This window comes from Siniperca chuatsi, linkage group LG17, assembly GCF_020085105.1.
Source record: "Siniperca chuatsi isolate FFG_IHB_CAS linkage group LG17, ASM2008510v1, whole genome shotgun sequence".
Taxonomy (NCBI): Eukaryota; Metazoa; Chordata; class Actinopteri; order Centrarchiformes; family Sinipercidae; genus Siniperca; species Siniperca chuatsi.
Window position 1 is genome coordinate 8,193,674 of NC_058058.1, and position 18,700 is coordinate 8,212,373.

The following is an 18,700-nucleotide window of genomic DNA, read 5'->3' on the forward strand; positions in this document are numbered from 1 at the left end:
CATTTTATTGCAAGATTTTTAATGATGTCTCCAGTACTAATGAACAGATTCTGATTTTGGACCCAAAAAAAAAAAAGAGGTAAAAGAAAGGGAGACAATATAAAAAAATTCAGCAAAGAGCTTCAAGAGCTGATCAAAGAGTGCAGACATGGCTAGGAGCGAGTGGACAGACGTTGATGGTCGGGCTAATATTTTAAGACTATTCCATAATTATTCATATCTATACAGATGATTACAGCAGATATTTCCAATCTAGAGACTGAGGTGGAGGTGAAGCATTTAACAACAATCAATGATTATGTCCTTCAGTCTCTTCTACTTTGTATCAACATCTCTTTGCTCTTTATCACAAACTTTTTCTTACATGCCTCCTTATATGGAATGTTTTTTTTTTAAATACTCAGGAATGTCCTATGTGTGGGTTTAATGGAAAGCACATGGATTTATTCCAACATCATCTAGATGAGTTTTCATGATGTGAAATAGACAGTGGTTTTGTTTTTACTCCTATTTATGTGCTCTGAGTCTGTCAACATTTTGTTTTTCATATTATCCACTATGAATGTTAATATTGTTACGGTCAACATCAGCGGAGGTGATATGGATGCCATTATCCTCTATAAAAAGGGCTGTGTTCGACAAGTGCTTCACCAGTGAATTGCATATAACGGAACAGAAACTTATCAGGCCACAACTTAAAAAACACCAGCCCCTCCGGACCAGGAAGAGGAGAAAGAAAAGAATAATAGCCTGAAGCATCCTGATAGTAGAGCCTGATTGGCTGCAGTGCTTTTGTTGCAGAGGGATCAATTTCCCTGTTCCCATGTTGGCTATTCTACATGTTAAGTTTAGCTTAGCATTATCCAGATAGATTAAAAAAAAATATATATCATACAGAGCATCCCAGCTATTGGCAAAACTCATGAATGTTTTTGAAAAGTGCTCACTGGCTCACAGGGAAAACCAAATTTGAATGACAAGCTGCTCCCTGCTGATTGGCTGGAGGATTTGCTCCAGATAAAGTGAGCAGTCCTCTCATTGGCTTATGGAAGGGACAGCTTAAGCTGTGATTGGCTGATAAAGAAAGAAGGGCGGGAGATAAAACGCATGAGGTCCAAATCTCAGTCTACAGTGTGAGAGTTAGCTGGTGGGGTGGTCGATCACTCGGGAAGGCATTTGCAAAAATAGGGTGGGGATGGTGTCGAGGAGGGGCGGCCATTTCTTATGCTGCCTCTGTCTATCCGGCGATCTCTGTTGCTGTGGTAACGAGCTTCTTGCCGTCCCAGACAGTCTTGAACTGCTCAGGAACAGGGAGCTCCGTCTGAGAGAGGGAGTAAGAGAGAAGTCGTGTTGAAATGTATATTTCACATGCTTGTGCTACATAAAAGGAGGCGTCTAGAGATAGTCTGTCTTGTTAAATAATAAAAACAAAAATTAAAAAACACAACAACAAAATTAAAAATAATACAGGAAAAAGACCAAAACCAAAGAATGTGTTAGTCCATCTTTCGATACTTTGATTTATCCTGTCTGTGGCTCTCAGCCCCAAGCCAATTGGTTCCTACTGAAGACGTAAATCTTTAATACAAACGGCTCACAAGTGTAGATCCTTTTTAATAAAATGTAACATTTTCTAAAACAGCTGGCAAATGTTACTCAAACAGGAGAAATAATGCATTGGCTGGGGAACATTTTCAGCGGTGGGTTTGGTGCCCTAGTGAGTATTTAACAAGCACCCCAGGACCAGCACCGGGCTGCGAGGCACAGTAGCCACATTCAGTAGTGCACTATCACGTGACGCACACTGGCCCAAAAGTCCTTTTCCCCCCCAACACAATCATTAGAAAAGGAGCGTCTGGAAAACTGGGGCGTCACAATCACCTTGAAATGACTTCTTTTTGAATTTGAGCCATTCAGTCCAATAACATTTCCAACAACAACTGATTTGTTTTAAATCATTTTTGGACACAATGGAGCTCTATGGCACAGAGGAATATGTTGTATCAGGCTTTGGATAAAAAATAAATAAATTAAAAAAAAAGACAATTCTTGTTACTAGGATCAATTCATTGTTGGTTTTGGTCCTTTGGTGGGATTTGTTTTGACAAGAAAAAAAAAAAATGAATATCACCAAACTTATCCTTTAACCAATTATTCTCTTGTTAAAAGTTACTCACAAATTCTCCGTCTTTGTTGGGTACCAGGACGTTCATCTCTGAGCTCTTGGCGCTGACGATCTCACAGCTCAGAGAGTCGTTGCTCAGGTAGATGTGGCAACCGTCCGTCTTGTTGATAGAGATAGTGGGGACCTTACCAATCACCTAGATAGAAAAAGGCAAGAACATTTACCTCCCCAGAAACACGTAATGGCTACCGAATGGAAAAAGTTGGATTTATTTCTGCTGTATCTGACAGGACAAACATTTCTGTGCACTTTGTTCTGATCAACTACTGTCAAGATTGCTTTGAGCGAAGGACTGAGCAGCTTGCATTCTGTAACTACATGAATATAAAGCAGGGTGTTCATGAAAAATGCTTTGATGTTACAACAAAAACAACTGAAGAGTGACAGGACAGCAGAGATCACTGGGTGAAATGCAACAAAGCCAGTGGGCGAGATCCAAATACCAACACCACACTGAGTGGTGCTGAGCAGCTGTGCCACAGATGATTCCTTGTGTCTGTTATAGTCCCTTTAAAAACAGCGTTTTGTTATTACACTGCATGTTGTACACACCTGGACCTTAACATCCTTGCAGTTGATGATCTCTACGATGCCCACGACATCATCAAACACCAGGCCCATTTTCTTACAGTTGTCTGATGGAGAGAAACAAACACAATAAAACACGTCATGTAACTGGCAAGAGTCGATCTTTGGAAAATAAACGCACCATCACACTGGCCTTTTTGACATTGTATTGGTATTCATTGACTATTTTGGGTTATTTTTATTGGTACTTTCAAGAGAAATTAGCAAGTTGACATTACATACATACTTTTTTTTTTTTCTTTCTAGTATTTTATTATTAGATAAGATATAGGTCAATTTATCAATACAGTTTCATTGACGATTGCAATCCAATGGTCCTTTGTCCTGGGTTTGCCTGCAGCCATTTCAGTGTCATGGCTTTCTTATCAGCAGATACAAGTATTTTAAAAGAGATATTCTGTATTATTTTTAAATATAATTAAAAGAAGAAAAAAAATCCAAATCAGCTGCATTGTCCCGCCAAATGTATTGTTTGACTTTTTTGCCTAAATGTTTACAGGTTTCCAACAAATATCTCTATATGAATGGACAGAGGAGAGTGTCAGTGGTACAGGAATATAAGAACCATAATGGATTCTTAGTCTTATTTTTTATTTGGGGGATAATCATGCTATAAGTTTTGGAGGATGTAAGCAGGAAGTACAACGCTGCCATGGCTTAAGTCAGTTTTTTAGTCTAGATTTGTTTACATTCATTCGAATCGAGGGTCTAAGGACAGAGGGTGTTGTATGCTGTACAGACTAGAAAGCCCCTTGAGGCAAATTGTGATTTGTGATATTGGGTTTTATAAATAAAATTGACTTTTTGCAAATTGGCACCATTAAAAGTTTGCAGAATTAGCTATTGGAGGATCCTGTTTGCAATGTATCTATGGATGTACAGACAACCATCACTAGATTACTTTGATACTGAAGAACATTTTAAATTGTGATGATTCTGAGGCAAGCTCTGGAGTTAGAAGGAGCGTCTTTTTAAAAATAATTTCTAAGCGGATTTATGTTTATTTGCGATGGATCACGATATCCTCAGAAAATCTCATACTGAATCTAATCTGAAAAAAATATGGAGTTTCATGTCTATTTGTTCAGAGTTATGACTGAGAAAAAGTAGCTTAAGTACTTAATTGCCTCCACGAGCTGCTCCAACTGTACACAAAACAAAATAACTAACTTCCTGTTTTCAGAACACTGGCATGCACCAGTCCTTTTCACCTCACGCAGTATCTTTGCCTCACGTCTCACCCTACACGCCTCCCCAGGGAGGCTTGCAAGATTTTGACGAGTGAGTTTAACTACCTCTAAACATTCAACACACTGTTTTTATCTTACCTACAGTGATGGAGTTGATTTTGCCCTTGACCTGCAGGGTGCTCTTGTTACACTTGAAAGCATAAACCACTTGTTTCAGCTCAGTGTCGTTGATCACCAGGTCCTGCACTCCCTCTTGGTTCTCCTGCAGAGAGAAAAACAAACAAAACGAGTGAACAAGAAAGCAGGATGGCACACTGGAGTTACTATAAAAAAAGGTTAGCTATAAAAATCAGCAGTTTTATAAAAAGTTATTCTGGTTCAGTGACTCATTCTGGTAGCCTGACAGCCTGCTGCATAAACAAATCATTCCAGCCAAAAGCAACAAGTCTACTCTAGTTAATCTGGACCCTTCCTTTTTTCAATATCTTTCCTTTTATAGGGATAACTAACTTAAAAACTAAAAGTTAAAATAAACTCAGCTCTAGCTTGGAGTTGGATTGGCTACAATTTCTCTGGTAACTTTTTAATGAGTGAACCAACAACTTACCACTTTCCACTTCTTCCCCTCCAGCTCCAACACAGGGGGCAGCGTGCGGGTCGGGGTGGCGGACGCAGCAGGTCGGGGAGTGGTGGAAGCGAAAGGTTTTGGTCCGGTACGTATTGGAGCAGCCTGACTCCTCAAGGAAGGATTCTTGTGGGTCTTCTGGTCGTCGCCCACATGCTTCAGGCCTGGAGAGGTCAAGGAAAGAGGGAAACATGTTATAAGTCCTACAGTCCAACATGTTGAATTGATTCAAAATAAACTACAGTGTGTGTGTTCATGGCAATGAAGGAACCTGTCACCCAGTGCAACAGTGTGGCTCATATTGTGTTTTGAATAGTGTTTGGACATGAAGATATATCAAGCTTTGGATACACAGACAATACTTGTTACTGGGAGAAATATATTGTTTTGGTCTTTTCACATGATTGATTGACAATAAAAACATAGATTATCACCAGCCTTATACTTTAGGTTTAAGAGAAGCAAATAAAAGTAGACAACTTTCAGCCACAAGTCTGCTAAGTCTTTCATGCTACACGTTACAGTGAATTGCATCTTTTTAATAACCTGAACATAGTGAAGCATCTCTTTTGCAATGAACTCCACATACTTGAAATTAAATTCATATACTGTATCTGTAACCGTTACTTTGTATGCAGTCACACCACCTTTAAACTTTGCGTTCTGTCTGAAGTCAATGGAAAGATGCAATTAGACACTAATTCACCCAGGTTGGCGCAAATTGACGTGAGCACACGCCCGCTTGGGTTGAAAATGTCTCCACTTGAGGGGAAAACTTCTGCCGTATGATGTGGCTTTGTGAATCAACTTTGTAACGATACAGAGACAAGAGGACAAAGGAGAGAGACTGGAGGAAAATAACAGAAAGAACAGGATATGTGAGTTCAGAGTCTGAGTTGAACACAAACACACTCCCACTACAGACACGGTCGGTGCATCCCTTTCTAGCTGTCTTATATCTAACGTACAGTCGGTCCACTGGGGAGAATAAACATACACGGTCCTGCTGTCAAATTTGCACAAATTAGGCGTAGTGAAATTTCACTTCGCACCTTTACACCCAAAGTCTTGTGCATCAAAACTACGGCCAGAACAGACAAAAAGTATAAAAATGATCAACAGCACCTGACGCTGGTCACCGAGACTACCTACCCTTGGTGATGTCGGCTCCTTTGTTGAGGGAGGCGAACAAAGCGTTCCGAGTGTCAGCACCAGTATCGCCACCGCCACTAGAGGGTCCGCTGAAGTCCACGGGGGGAGGAGGAGGTCCAGGGGGAGGTGGGGGAGGACATCCACCAGCACGAGCACTGGGGGGAGCTGCAGAGGCTGAAGCTACGGGGCCCTGAGGTGGACAGAAAATTTTAAATGCTGTAACTGTAGCCATCTAATGTCACAGCACATGATTCAACTGACATGTTTTAACATTTGTGCTTAGAAAAAGTTACAAATTAATATATATCATAATCATATCATTTCACTGAGGACAGATGAGGAGGGTAATAACAGAAAACCGCTCTGCCCATGAGAGCAAGAACAGGAAGACCAGGCCGCATATTTATCAAACTGCTAACAGGGAAATATTTAAAATTCTTCTCCTTTACTCCTACTCGAAGAGCAGATCCTGGATGTCTGCCGTACAGAGACAGGTTAGGAACGCACCTTCTAAGACATGCTTTGGAGTGATTATACAAAATATTATTGGTCATTAAATAACATGTTACACCACATGGTTGTTACACCACTTTACTATTTTTTTTTTTACATTTATCAGGGGTGCAGACAAACGACAAGAATAAAGCTGACTTTGATTTTGTTTGCAATCACTTTCCATCTTCATTGTCTGCATTTGTCAATGTGGCACTAAATTCCCCTTATTAGATGATTTTTCTGACGTAGCTCGTCTACCAGCTTCAGTTTGGTTTTCTTTTACATATTATTTCATCCCTATTAATTAACTTGTATGTTGCAAATATTTATACACGATTGTTGATGAAATGTTAATTGCTACTGGAGAAACACAGCGCTAAAAGACTGAACTATCTGGCTGATGTAGAGTAAGTCCTTGTCTCTGATTGGCTCTTCTTGCCCAGAACATACATGAGATTAATCATTTGATCACTTGAGAGCTGCTCTTAAAAAGTTTACTCTAACACTTCACTGTATGTAGGTGTAAGTCGCTTGATTAAAGTGTGTTAATTCTTCACACTCTGAATAACTTGTTCACTTGTACGTTGGCTTTTGTTAAGTGTAAATCTTAGAAGACTCACACTCGTGCTCCAGGTGAGTCCGGTGGTGTGGTGTTTTTTGATGTAGGTTTGCATCTCAGTCCAGATGGAGACATAGGCCTTCACCCAGTCCGCATGCGTCTTGTCCCTGTGAGGAAGAGGTGGAAACAGGATTGTCTATTGATCATCTTTTCACCTTCAAACCTTGGCATTTTAAGTTTCTTTTCCCCGTTTAGCAATTTATTGTTCCTTTTCACTACAATGCATGAGACCCACCGCACAGATTTACTACTTACTGTAACATAGAACACGTAACATTTTCTAACCCACATTAACCACTGAACCCAGATCTCACACTGTATGATTGTTTTGATCCTGCGCCTTGTATTTGTATACAACATTACTGTTTTGCATTCAGCTCTGCAAAGAGCTCACTGATAAATCTGAATAAAAGCTGTGCAACTGACCAGCATGAACAGGCTGATTTTAGTCTGACTAACGTCTACCTTCTAACTTGACTGTAACTCAAGTCTGCTCATAAACACAAAAGCTTTGATTTCAGGTTTAAATACAGGAAGTCTAGCACCAGCATGCGTCAGCGTGTCGTGCGGCAGCGCTGACTCATTAAAACTAAACTTAAAAGAGCCTAGAGGAAGGAAAGATGGACGACAGATGGGTTGAGCAAACTGTTTGGCTGCATATGAAAGTTCATCTGACTCTTTTAGTTATCAGACGTTACAGCATTTCAAAAACAAATGGCGCAATAAAAAATAAATAAAACAAGAACAAATTGCAAAAGGTCACTAGATTGTTGCGTTGCATGTCAAGACCGTGTGGAAAGCTTCACTGCTGCAGACAAAGTAGGAAACACAATATAATAAAGTTTTACTTACTTTTCCTTGTACTCCTTGAGCACACGGTTGGTGTAGAACATGGCGGCATCCTGCATCTCTTTAACATAGGGGCATGGCTTAGGAGCCTGGGACACAAAGAAAAAAGTAAACTCAGATTAAATGAATAGTTCAACATTTTGGTAAATACGCTTATTTGCTTTCTTGCCGAGAGATAGATGAGTATGGAGCTAGAGCTGCGAGGTGAGTAGCTTAGCTTAGAATAAAGACTGGAAGCAGGGAGAAAAAGCTTGCCTGGCTCTCTCTAAAGTCTGAATATAAAGCTCCCCAATTTATGAAATAGTTTGACATTTTGGTAAATATGCTTACTTGCTTTCTTGCAGAGAGTTAGATTAGAAGATCGATAATGTCTATACGCTAATAATATAGCCAAAAGACAAGTTAGTTTAGCTCAGCATAAAGACTGGCAGCAGGGGGAAACAGCTGGCCCAGCTCTGTTAAAGTAACAAAATTAAATTTCCAGTCTTTATGCTAAGCTAAACTGACCGGCTTCTGGCTCTAGCTTCATATTTAGTGTACAAACATGAGAGCAGTATCTCTCTTTTTTTAATTAATAAATAAATAAATAAATAAATAAATACACACCTATTCTCCCCCCACTTACTTTTATGTACATAATAGTTTTGTGTTTATTTATCCTATCTCTGTTCAGCTTTGTTGCCCTTGTTTTTAGCTACATGTCTATTTCTATCTTCCTATAAATTGTTCTTGGAATTGTAAGTACACTGAATTGCGTACTTAAACTTAAATTCATACTGGAGTATACTCGATACTGGAGTATGCGTACAAAGAATGGATGCATCTATTATGTGTATTTGAAAAGCTGATGTATTATTTCATAAGAATCAAAACAACAACCAGTTAATCATCTAAACTGTAACAGTGAAGCTCTGTTTCTGGTGGCCTTGTGTCAGCCAAGAAACTGTTGTTCACCAGACAGTGATGGCAGAATCAAAGAGTGGCTTGTTTCCGGCCATTACACAGCCATTTATCTATCTGCGCGCACACACACACACACACACACACACACTCTCTGTAACACACAAACAACAGTCCCAAAAAGCTTCCCTTCCTGCCCGTTAACCACTCCCATCCCCAGTCTCACCATGGCGACCCATCCGAGGGCAGGCACGCTCTCGCTCACAGCAGAGAGGTGGTTGAAAAGTGGTGAGGTGCGGTTCTGCTCACGAAACGTCTGCACCTGCTGGATTGCTTTGGACACCGGCTGCAGGAGAGTCGTCAAAACTGCCTGAACAGGAAAGAGACAACACAAGGTTTCACAGTTAATAAAAAAACCCTTTCACTCATATGGTAGAAGTTCAAGTTTTAGATTTAGGAGAACCCTTTTCCTTCAGTCTGGTGACTTTTTGTGTACACTAAGAAAAACATTTTCTTGTTACACATTAAAAGTCATTTTTTCTTCCAAATTTCAATTTCTTGCATTTTCAGCATGGCATGTCGCAAGAACTGTGATTGGTCAACTTGGGCTGCTTGTATTTTTTCCTACAAGTTTAAAATGTACCTGGCTGTAACTCTGGGTATGTACGGAACCGCCAACAAAATTATTTGGCCCCCTGACGTAAACAGAAGTTTGACATGATTTTTCAGAAATCTACTGTAGATAATGTCAATACTGAAGCATGCAAAACACACCTACTGTTCCTCGTTCTGCACGAGGCTATTTGAGCAGCGCATGGTGCTTAAATGAAGTCTAATAAATACTACAATCCACTTCAGTTAAATGAAACAAGTACCTGTTGAATTCAAATACAGTTTTGATTCAACGGCCTGTTTGACCAGAACAGATGTGTGTCAACAACAGTACATGTACATGAAGCAGGCCACTTTTTATCATTCGTGACAGTTATGTCTCTCGTAGTATAAAGCAAGACATACATTTGTGTACACGAGTCATTTGTTTCAAAACTAGTCTTAACATAATGCTGTCCCTCTGGGCTGACATTTGTCTCTACAATTCTAAAACCAAAAAGATATTTTAAACAAAAATAGGCCTGCTTTACCACTGCGTCTGTACAACATTTGCCCCTCAGTGAACAATACTGAGAAAATAAACCTACACAGTAATTGCCGAACCTTCTCATAACGTAAACGGAAGAATGTCTGTATATTTAAAAGCATGATATCGCCTGATCACATACAATACATGCATCTAGTGTTGCTATCAATGGAAGAAGTATCCATCAAGTATAAATCCAGCTGGAATATTCAACAGATTTTAAAAATAGAAAACATAATGTTTGCAGGAAGTGAGGAGAAACGACACCATGATAGAGAACCTGTACAGGAGAGTGAAGGGATGTATGAGAAGAGCATAATGAATTGTACAAATTGTTGAAATTGATTGATCAATGCTGTTCAGTTAAGTGAGACATTAAACTCACATCAGAGGGCTTCTGGGAGGAAGAGGCTTTTATGAGGAGTTCTCTCTCACAGGAGAATGCCTGCTTCATCATTTCTGCCTGGAAGGGAAGAGAGGGAATTTATTTCAACATATCGTAACAGAAATATGTGGAGAACAAACGGTCATCCCGGATGTTTTTGCATGCTTTTGCCCTGTTACAATTCAGTAACAACTACGTATCTAACAAAACGAAGAACGACAAACATGCACACTACGCTTGTTATTTTGAAATTCTGGCTGATCCTTTTGGTGGCGTGTCAGAGTGAGATAACTAACATAACTGACTATTTAACTGGCACATTTTATACCATTTTGCATCTAAACTGTAACTTACATGTTTCTGGACATCACCCCCAATCTGCTGGCTGAGGGAGAAGTACTGGGCCACAGGACCGCTGACGATCTCGTCAAAGGCCTCGACGTACACTGATACAGCTGCAGAGAAGAAAAACGCAAGGCATAAAAAAGCATTTAAACATTTTAAAAAAGACCATGATATGGAAAATAAAAAAACAGGATAAAATGAAATACTACAAAATTGTGATAAATATTCCCAAAATTAAAGAAATACAAGTACAGTGGAAAATTAACAGCCCCAGAAGTTATGAGTTGTTAATTTTAATTGGAAAGTAGCAAAGACTGAGGCACATTTAAGATCACGAGGAAGATGATTGCATATGATTTGATATTAGGTCTATAATTATTAGCATACAGTATAACACCTACTAAAAACACTCTTTATTGGAGGAAATTACGTCTGGTCTTGTTTAACTGCTTGATGAGGAAGGATAGTCAAATATGTTTATTGGTAACGTTGCCGAAAAAAAAAAAGTTGCAAACTCATGACACTTTATTGCCAGATAGGAGGTCAGAGGCTAAGGGATTTGTTATCTTTGTTTGAGGAGATGCTGTACTGAATGGCTGTGGCAGAATGTGAGACTTGCATGAACATGTTAACCTCATTTCTTAACTAACAAAACATAAAAAACACAACAACCCCAATGCTCCCTTTAGGCTCAGCTCTGGTATCTACACGTAAATACTTGAAATGATTTGGATATCTTGCTCAGAGACACCATTACCAGACACCTTACTCATGATAAATAAAGTTATTACATGATGATAATCATTTACCTCCCCCAGCAGAATTTCCAGCACTGCCTCCAGGGCCTGACATGGACTCCAGGCGACCCACCGCCACCTCCAGCCGCTGCACCAGACTCGCCAACTCGGCCATACCTGTGAGACGGAGAAAGCCATGAAGGAGGGTGCAAACAATGGTGAAATGAAGCATGAGCTAGGTTTACTGGTTTCCTTTTTGTTGCAATGGTAGCATTGTTATCTGCAACTCCACAAGCACCGATTTCTTCACTTCAAAAGCTCTTAATTGATGCAACCGGCTACATACAAAGATGTTTCCAATGATGAAATGATATCATAGCATTAGCAAAGGTTAACTTAAAATGTTTAACACAAAATACAGACTTAATTTATTTAACCACTTAACATCCAGTCATAATGATGAATTAATATTTTATACATTTTATATATTTAGTGTTGGTGTTTATATTTGTCATGAGGTCAGCTGTTCTTATTCATCGCAGCACAGTGGTACTTTCTGTTCCAGTAGTCTTCTAATTGGGGACTGAATTACTCCTGGGACACAAGGTGAAGGCAGTTACTGCAATTAAAAATCTGCTACTTTGGTAGGATAACAAACAGCAGTGCTCTGGATCCTGGGCATGTTTTTCCTCGGTTGATTTTGTCCTACAAGGCTTGGTAGACATGTGTGTAAATGCCTGTAATTAGCTGTCAACACCGCTGTCTTTACTTCAATAAGTCCCACATTAAGGGTTTGCATACTGATACTCTGTTCACTATGGTGAATGACAAAGAAAAGTGTCAAATTCTCACATTTGAGAAGCTGGAACCAGGGAATGTTTGGCTTTGTTTTTGCTTTAAAAGAAATCTTGGATTATTAAAATAGTTGCGGATTACTTTCGCATTGATCAAGTAAATCAGTTAATTGTCTAATCGTAGCAGTTCTGACAGATTGTGACCAAGATTTTATTACAGATGTTTCCGACCTTTTTGACTTGCGACCTATAAAAAAAGACTCCTACTTCTGTCTGCTTTTGACCCCTCGTCAGCACTTTCAGTCAGTGGGTTGTGACCAGGTGAATTAATTCCTCGTTTTGCTTTGTATAGTTTTTTTAAATAGGTAAAGTTATCCAGTAATTCATAACAAAAAGGACATAAATCAGTTTGTGTAGCAGAATTATGCCTTTTCTCTCTGCTTTTCTATCCTGTAAATCATCTTGTGACCCCTCAGACTTATCTTGCATCCCCCCAGGTTGGGAACCGCCGATTTATCAGACCCATATCATGCAGTGCGACATGAAAATTAACCTGCCAGGTCGCAGTTATCACGCAGCATGTAGAAGAAACTACACACACACTGGAATTCACTTGGAACTAAAACAGTGTGCAGAATTCGAATAAATAGACCCAAAAAAGGTACATTTGCAAATTTTAAGAAAGCCCTTTTTGGCCTTGTAGTGAACGTCAATGAATTCTACCTTTAGACTAGAAAAAGAAGAATAAGTCTGTTGGTAAGCAGGTCAGGACTTGCTGAGTAAAGGTATGTAGATCATTAGCAGTTACTGCAGACTCTGCAGAGCGCAGACCTGCCCTGTTATCCCAACTATGTCGATTTCGGATGCTTGCATGTTTCACAACATAAAAATTTCAAACTTTAAGGTCAGCAGCTACAGTCTACATATAGTCTCCATAGTCTGTGTGTCAACATGCAAACTGATTCTCCCAATTTACCCCTTTAAGTACAAGATTAACTAACTTCAATCCAAGTCTAGCATAAGCTTACACTTAAGGATACACACATACACAGTAATGAGAAAGGCTAACATTACATAAGATGGCTGTAACCTGACACTGACTTCATCTGTGTGACTGACAGTGTCTTCAGTCTCAGGTACTTACACCTGGCTGATGGTGAATGGAGGCACACAGACCACTCTCACTAATGAGTCCACACAAGATAAACTTGCTGCCACCATCTCACTTTCACTACAGATGGACGGAACAAAATCTTTAGGTAGATCTATTGACAGAGAGAGCGCTTTACATTTTTGGCTGTGATAGATGAAACTAGACCAAAATGTACCAATGCCAGCTTTTGGTACCAAAATGAATGAAAACTCATGATCTTGTTTTCTAACTCTTTGATCAGATAGTTCCTGATTTTAAATCACAAAAATTGCCAATTTCAGACCACTTTATATTACGTTTTTGTGCGTCTTGTGTTCAGACAATGATCTCGAATGAAAAAAATGTTAAATGTACCAATTCTAGATATTCAAGATCAGTCAGATTCATAATCTTGTTAATTTATTGTTGGATCAGATAGCTCTGGATTTGAATCCAATTTTTGCAAATGTATTTAATGCGTGGCATTTAGGGAAAAAAAACAAAGTTTATCTTTCTCCAAATAAGTTATTTAAAAAAAAGTATCGTTACCAAATCTCAGGTATTACATTGGCACTAGTATCAAAACATTTCAAACGATACAGGTCTGGGCTGGCAGATGACATATTGTGCCTGCACACTAAACATTTAATTCTGAATTTACTGAAATTCAAACCTTAAGGAAATGAAATGCTTTCTCAAAAAGTTGCCAGAAGAGCATCATGCTATCATATGACTCAAACATTCAACTGATGCCAATATTAATTATGTTGTTGTAAACTGGGTAATGGCACCTTAAAGCAGGGTGAGGAAGGTTGTATATTATCTGCCCTAAGGGTGTTAAGTGAAGTCATATCAATAGGGCAGTGCATCAGCAGCATTATATTACTATAACCCAGAAGGTTGACTGGAGGTAGCGATGCCTTGTCACATTTAAAAACAAAAGATAAAACATTTTGAAAGACTCATGATGACCTTTTTCTGCCTCACTCATTCAGACAGAGCTGTAAAACTTATTTCTCTATAAGGCGTGGAGATAAAATTAGATCATAGCAGGACACACACCCTTACTACCCTTGACCTAAATGTTCAGAGCCAAAGCAGCATTTACACTATACCTGCAGATACAAGAGTTCAACTGTTACATTTCCTGGTCTGAGCTGAGAGATGACTCAGCAGCAATATAGGAAGGGAGTGACCCCTAAAAAAGGTGTATGTGGGAGTAATAGAGACCAAAAAACAAGCACCTAAATGTGTGAGTTGGTTAAAAAAAATGTACTGTAGATGACATACAATACTGTTTATAACACTAACTTTTTTCTCCCTTCTACATCAGTTTAGATGCTGCAGAACATTTCCTAAAGTGGTCACACATGTTCAAGCCAAGTGCTGACCATCAAGGAAACGCCACTATCAAGGAAGTAGAAACAACTTTCCCGAAACGTGAGGGCACATAATGACTCAAGCCAGGGACTCATGCCTTTTATAACATTTTCCTTAGATTTAAGCAGTATAAAAAAAAAAGCAAGATGACCAAAACTGGGGCTTAACTGCAACTTCAGAGGTGGAGGAACCCGAGCTATAGCAGCCTTTCTAACTAGAATTTAATAAAAAGAGTTAATGTGCAAAAGTTTGGACCCTTAGAGTTAAAAGGATAAGCCTGGTGATATATCTTCTTGTCAATAAATCCCATAAAAAGACCTAAACTAACAATAAATTGATCCTACTAACAAGTAGTGTGTGTGTGTATCCAAAGCCTGATATATCTTTCCTCTGTGCCATAGAGCTCCACTGTGTCCAAAAATTTATTTTTATTTGTTTTTAAAACAAAAAGATCACTGAGCCACACTGGGTGACATGTTCCTTCATAACATGAAACACTGGCATGGTAATGTATTTTAAATCAATCCAACATACATCATATTGTTGCTGTCAAAACAGCTGATTATAATAGTTCCCAATAAATGCACTATTTAGTGCTGTTTAAGTAACGGTGGCCAAACATTACAGTGCCCAGCTGTTATTTGAAATTATTAAAATTTAAACTATACAACTTGTTTTGTGCCACATGGTACAGACGTCAGAAACAGGCTAACGCATTGTTGGTTTTGGTCTTTCCATGGGATTTATTGACGAGAGCAAAAATGGAGAATAGCACCAGCCTTTTATCTTTTAAACTAAATGTCAGACGAAGAATATTAAAATACCACAGAAAAACATCTGCAAAGCAAATAAATGCATGAATCATGTGCAGTGATGAAGGCCATCAACATAAGTGTGTATTTTATAAGTGAGTAAGTCTGTAATTGGGCGTGTGTTTCTTTTTGCCTTTTGAAATCTAGCCAAAGGAGTTTGAATTTATACAAAGATATCATCCTTACAGACATCAAGAGCCCCTGATCTATAGAAAGATTCACCACCTCTACATTATAGCTCTTGCTGGTCTTCCTCCAATATGTAAAAACCAAGTCAACTGTACTCATAAACCTACTTTTGTGGACATAAGGCAGAAATGTTGTGCATAAAGCAGCATCAGCATGGAGGGACAGTGAAGTAGTTAAGGCCTGTGTGAGGGTTTGTGCCTTTCTGCCTGGGGGGCAGATGCTCAGACATAAAGAAGGGAGCGTCCACCTCGCCTTTTTTTAATCTATTTGCACTGGATAAAACACAACACACACACCTCTTCTTCGTCGCAGAAGTAGGCCAAAGCAATGGCGGTGAGCTCTAACCTTCCTAACAGTCTTACTTCGGTGGGCTCAAAGCGCCAACAAATCAAGTTCAAGCCGCTGATGTTAATGCGATCACTGGGTTTTCAATCAGACTGCCAAGGATGCTAGCTAGGCTAAAGCTAGCAAGCAGAGCCCGGTGGGTGTCGTGCGGAATTCTGTGTCCCAGGCAAATTGTGTCTCCCCAAGCCCACAAACAGTTACCTACGAGGAAAGCATCGATAAAATGACAGGCGAGGAGATATTTTGACAGCTTTGAGTTTTCTCAGAGTGAACACATGTTTCCCTAAATAACGTTAACTTGTTCTAGACTGTTATTCATCGATGAGGAAACAGTCTGCGGGGCATACAAAATGTGTCAAAACACCATCGGCGACGACGAGAGAGCTAGCTAATGTAACGCCTGACGAACGGTTTCTGTTTGACAAAGCAGCAAAAACATTAGGCTAAGTTAAAGTTAAATGTGTACACAGAATTAGTTGGTGGCATTTTCCCCTCCCTGTTGTTGAATGTCTGCTGTCTGTCATTTCCTGAATTTTTTTTTCTCCCCCTTTTCACACACACCCCTCCCTGCGTTAGCTAATGTTGCCCCAGTCTGCAGAAAAATAAATAAATAAGTTTCCACATTTCAGCGAGCCGACGTCTCTCTCATCATACAAAAGGAGAAGTCTGAATTTAACGGAAGGCGGAACACATTTAAAGAGTTGTGTCAGTCAACGGTTGACGGTTGAGCGTCAGATTTTGCGGCTAACAGTGTAGCAACGTCGGCTAGCCGGGTGTGTTAGCATCACACCGATTTCAATAAATGATTTCTGAATGATTCGGTGCCGCGGCAAGGAAGAAGCGTTGACGGACGGTTTGTTGTCTCTTTCGCTTAATGTTTCCGCTACAGTGAAACCGTTAACTACGCTACAAACCGCACATATCAACAACTGCATGCAGCTTACCTGCTAAACTGATCAAGCAGTGATTTGGTCTTTTATATCTCTGTCAATTCCGCCGTGGGAGTGTGCGGTGTGCGGGCTCGCAGGGCAGACTGGCTTCGTCTATTTCTTCCTGTATGTCGGTGAATTTACCCAGCTGTCACCGCGCCGCGTTTCCGCCCTTGTTCGCGCAACTAATTCCTTTCCCATATAAGGAGTGTGAAAGGCAGAGGGCAGCAATATAAGAGTGGAAAAGAGATGAAACAACCGTTTTCCTTCCTCTTGTGATGTATCTGAAGAAGCTATGCAGCAGAGATATGTCATCATGACATTCATTTTCCTTTAAAGAGTACTTAATGCTTCTAGAAGAAAAGTCACGTAGCACAAATTCTGTATGTTCATCTGCAGGAATGTGCTTTAACACTGTAGGGAGCAGCTCAGTGTTGCATGTTTCTTGTGCTCTGTCGTGCTTGAACACGTTTGCAGTGCTGCCCTGGCCACTGGTGTGAGGCTGCATATGAATACACTCTGTAAACTGGAGTTTTAAGTCACTGCATCCTTTCCCCCCCATGAATTTAACGTTCAAAAGCAGTCACACATGCAGAAAAGATGCACATAACAGGGCCAATCTGCAAGCAATCAAGATTAATGGCGCTTCCCATGCTCTAAATCAATTTATTCCACACTCACACTTTGAGGATGCAAATGTTTATTCTGTAAAATGTCAGAAAATAGTGTCCATCACAATTTCCTAGAGCACAAGTTAAAATCTTGAAAATTGCTTCTTTTCTCCAACAAACAATCTAAAACCCAAAGATACTCAATTTGAAATGATAGAGAAAATCAGCAAATCTTCACATTTGGAGAAGCACAGAACAGTGAATGTTTAGCATTTCTTTTAAAAAAGGACTTTTGTGACAAATGGTTGAGTTATTTCTCTGCCGTTCGACTAATTGATTAAAGCAACTAAGCCCTGCTGTAATTATTTCATATGCTACAAGCCAAAGTGAAAGGACAGCCACTTGGGAAGGAGGGGGAATAAACAGACCTTTAGCAGAGGTTAAAAAAAAAGTAAAAACATAAAAGCATGAGCAAAGTCTGTTATTTAAATCTTTACATCTTACTTGTCCTACCTTCACCACCCATAGAAAATGTTTACTGACCTCTGCTTCCATCGCTGTCATCATGAGGTGAATTGACATTAACTAAAGTGCCATTCTTCCATCATCAATTGTTATGGATGCAATCATCTCACACATTGTGTTAATGGAGCAGCAAAGGACAACCATCGAGGTTAATGGGCTTATAAAAGTCAATACGACTGTGCGGGGGATGTGTGAATGTGATGATGGCTTACATTCGAGTCAGTGCTGCAATGCTGAAGTTAGTACTGTAGAAGATGGCACTCACAGATGTGAAATGAATGCGCTTACAGTACAAGGATGGGTTTGGCATGAAATATTGAAAAACGGAGCACATGCAATAAGGCACAATAACAAACAATGCATCATCCTCCTGTCAAACCTGGTGATAAGTCATCATTTTCATCAAAAGGGAAAGAAATACGCTGCCATGGTAACCATTATCATCACTTTTGTCTCTGAATTTTCCTTTGGCCAAAAAAAATGAACTTGCAATTATGTCCTCAGCTAATTTTGCACATTACCCCATTTCAGGTTTCTACTATAAGTTTATAGTTCTTCAGTATATAACATTAAAGGGCCTTAAAAAGCCATTGGTGAAGCCCCATAACATGTAAAATTCAGTGTCACATCACATGGTCCTTTTGGTTTGACCTGTACAAGCGGGAAATAGGAAGAAACGGGTAAAGAAAAGTCCAGTTTTTGCCTCAAGCTTTCATCAAAGTCACGTTTTTTGCTCAGAACATAACAAGAAACAAACACACATCTCTCAGAAAAC

At 39.6% G+C, this 18,700-nt stretch overlaps 1 protein-coding gene across 1 annotated transcript; it reads right to left on the minus strand.

Annotated features, from left to right (window-relative positions):
- Nucleotides 1-2: 2 nt before the first annotated feature.
- cap1 (CAP, adenylate cyclase-associated protein 1 (yeast)) lies at nt 3-17,122 on the minus strand. The gene is made up of 13 exons (XM_044172955.1): nt 16,805-17,122; nt 11,281-11,385; nt 10,481-10,581; nt 10,127-10,204; nt 8,830-8,973; nt 7,707-7,792; nt 6,856-6,961; nt 5,741-5,930; nt 4,571-4,752; nt 4,102-4,225; nt 2,738-2,820; nt 2,178-2,321; nt 3-1,321 (listed from the first exon to the last, which is right to left on the minus strand). Exons 2-13 carry the CDS (start codon nt 11,381-11,383, stop codon nt 1,238-1,240), a joined length of 1,425 nt encoding a protein of 474 aa, XP_044028890.1. The 5' UTR covers nt 11,384-11,385; nt 16,805-17,122; the 3' UTR covers nt 3-1,237.
- Between the last annotated feature and the right edge of the window lie 1,578 nt (nt 17,123-18,700).

Excerpts from the sequence above, each read along its gene's own strand:
- cap1 (XM_044172955.1), bottom strand. The coding sequence starts at position 11,383 with ATGGCCGAGTTGGCGAGTCTGGTGCAGCGGCTGGAGGTGGCGGTGGGT. Across the intron at positions 6,962-7,706 it reads CTCAAGGAGTACAAGGAAAA|GGACAAGACGCATGCGGACT; the intron begins GTAAGTAAAACT and ends TCTTCCTCACAG. Across the intron at positions 5,931-6,855 it reads GACTCACCTGGAGCACGAGT|GGCCCCGTAGCTTCAGCCTC; the intron begins GTGAGTCTTCTA and ends TGTCCACCTCAG.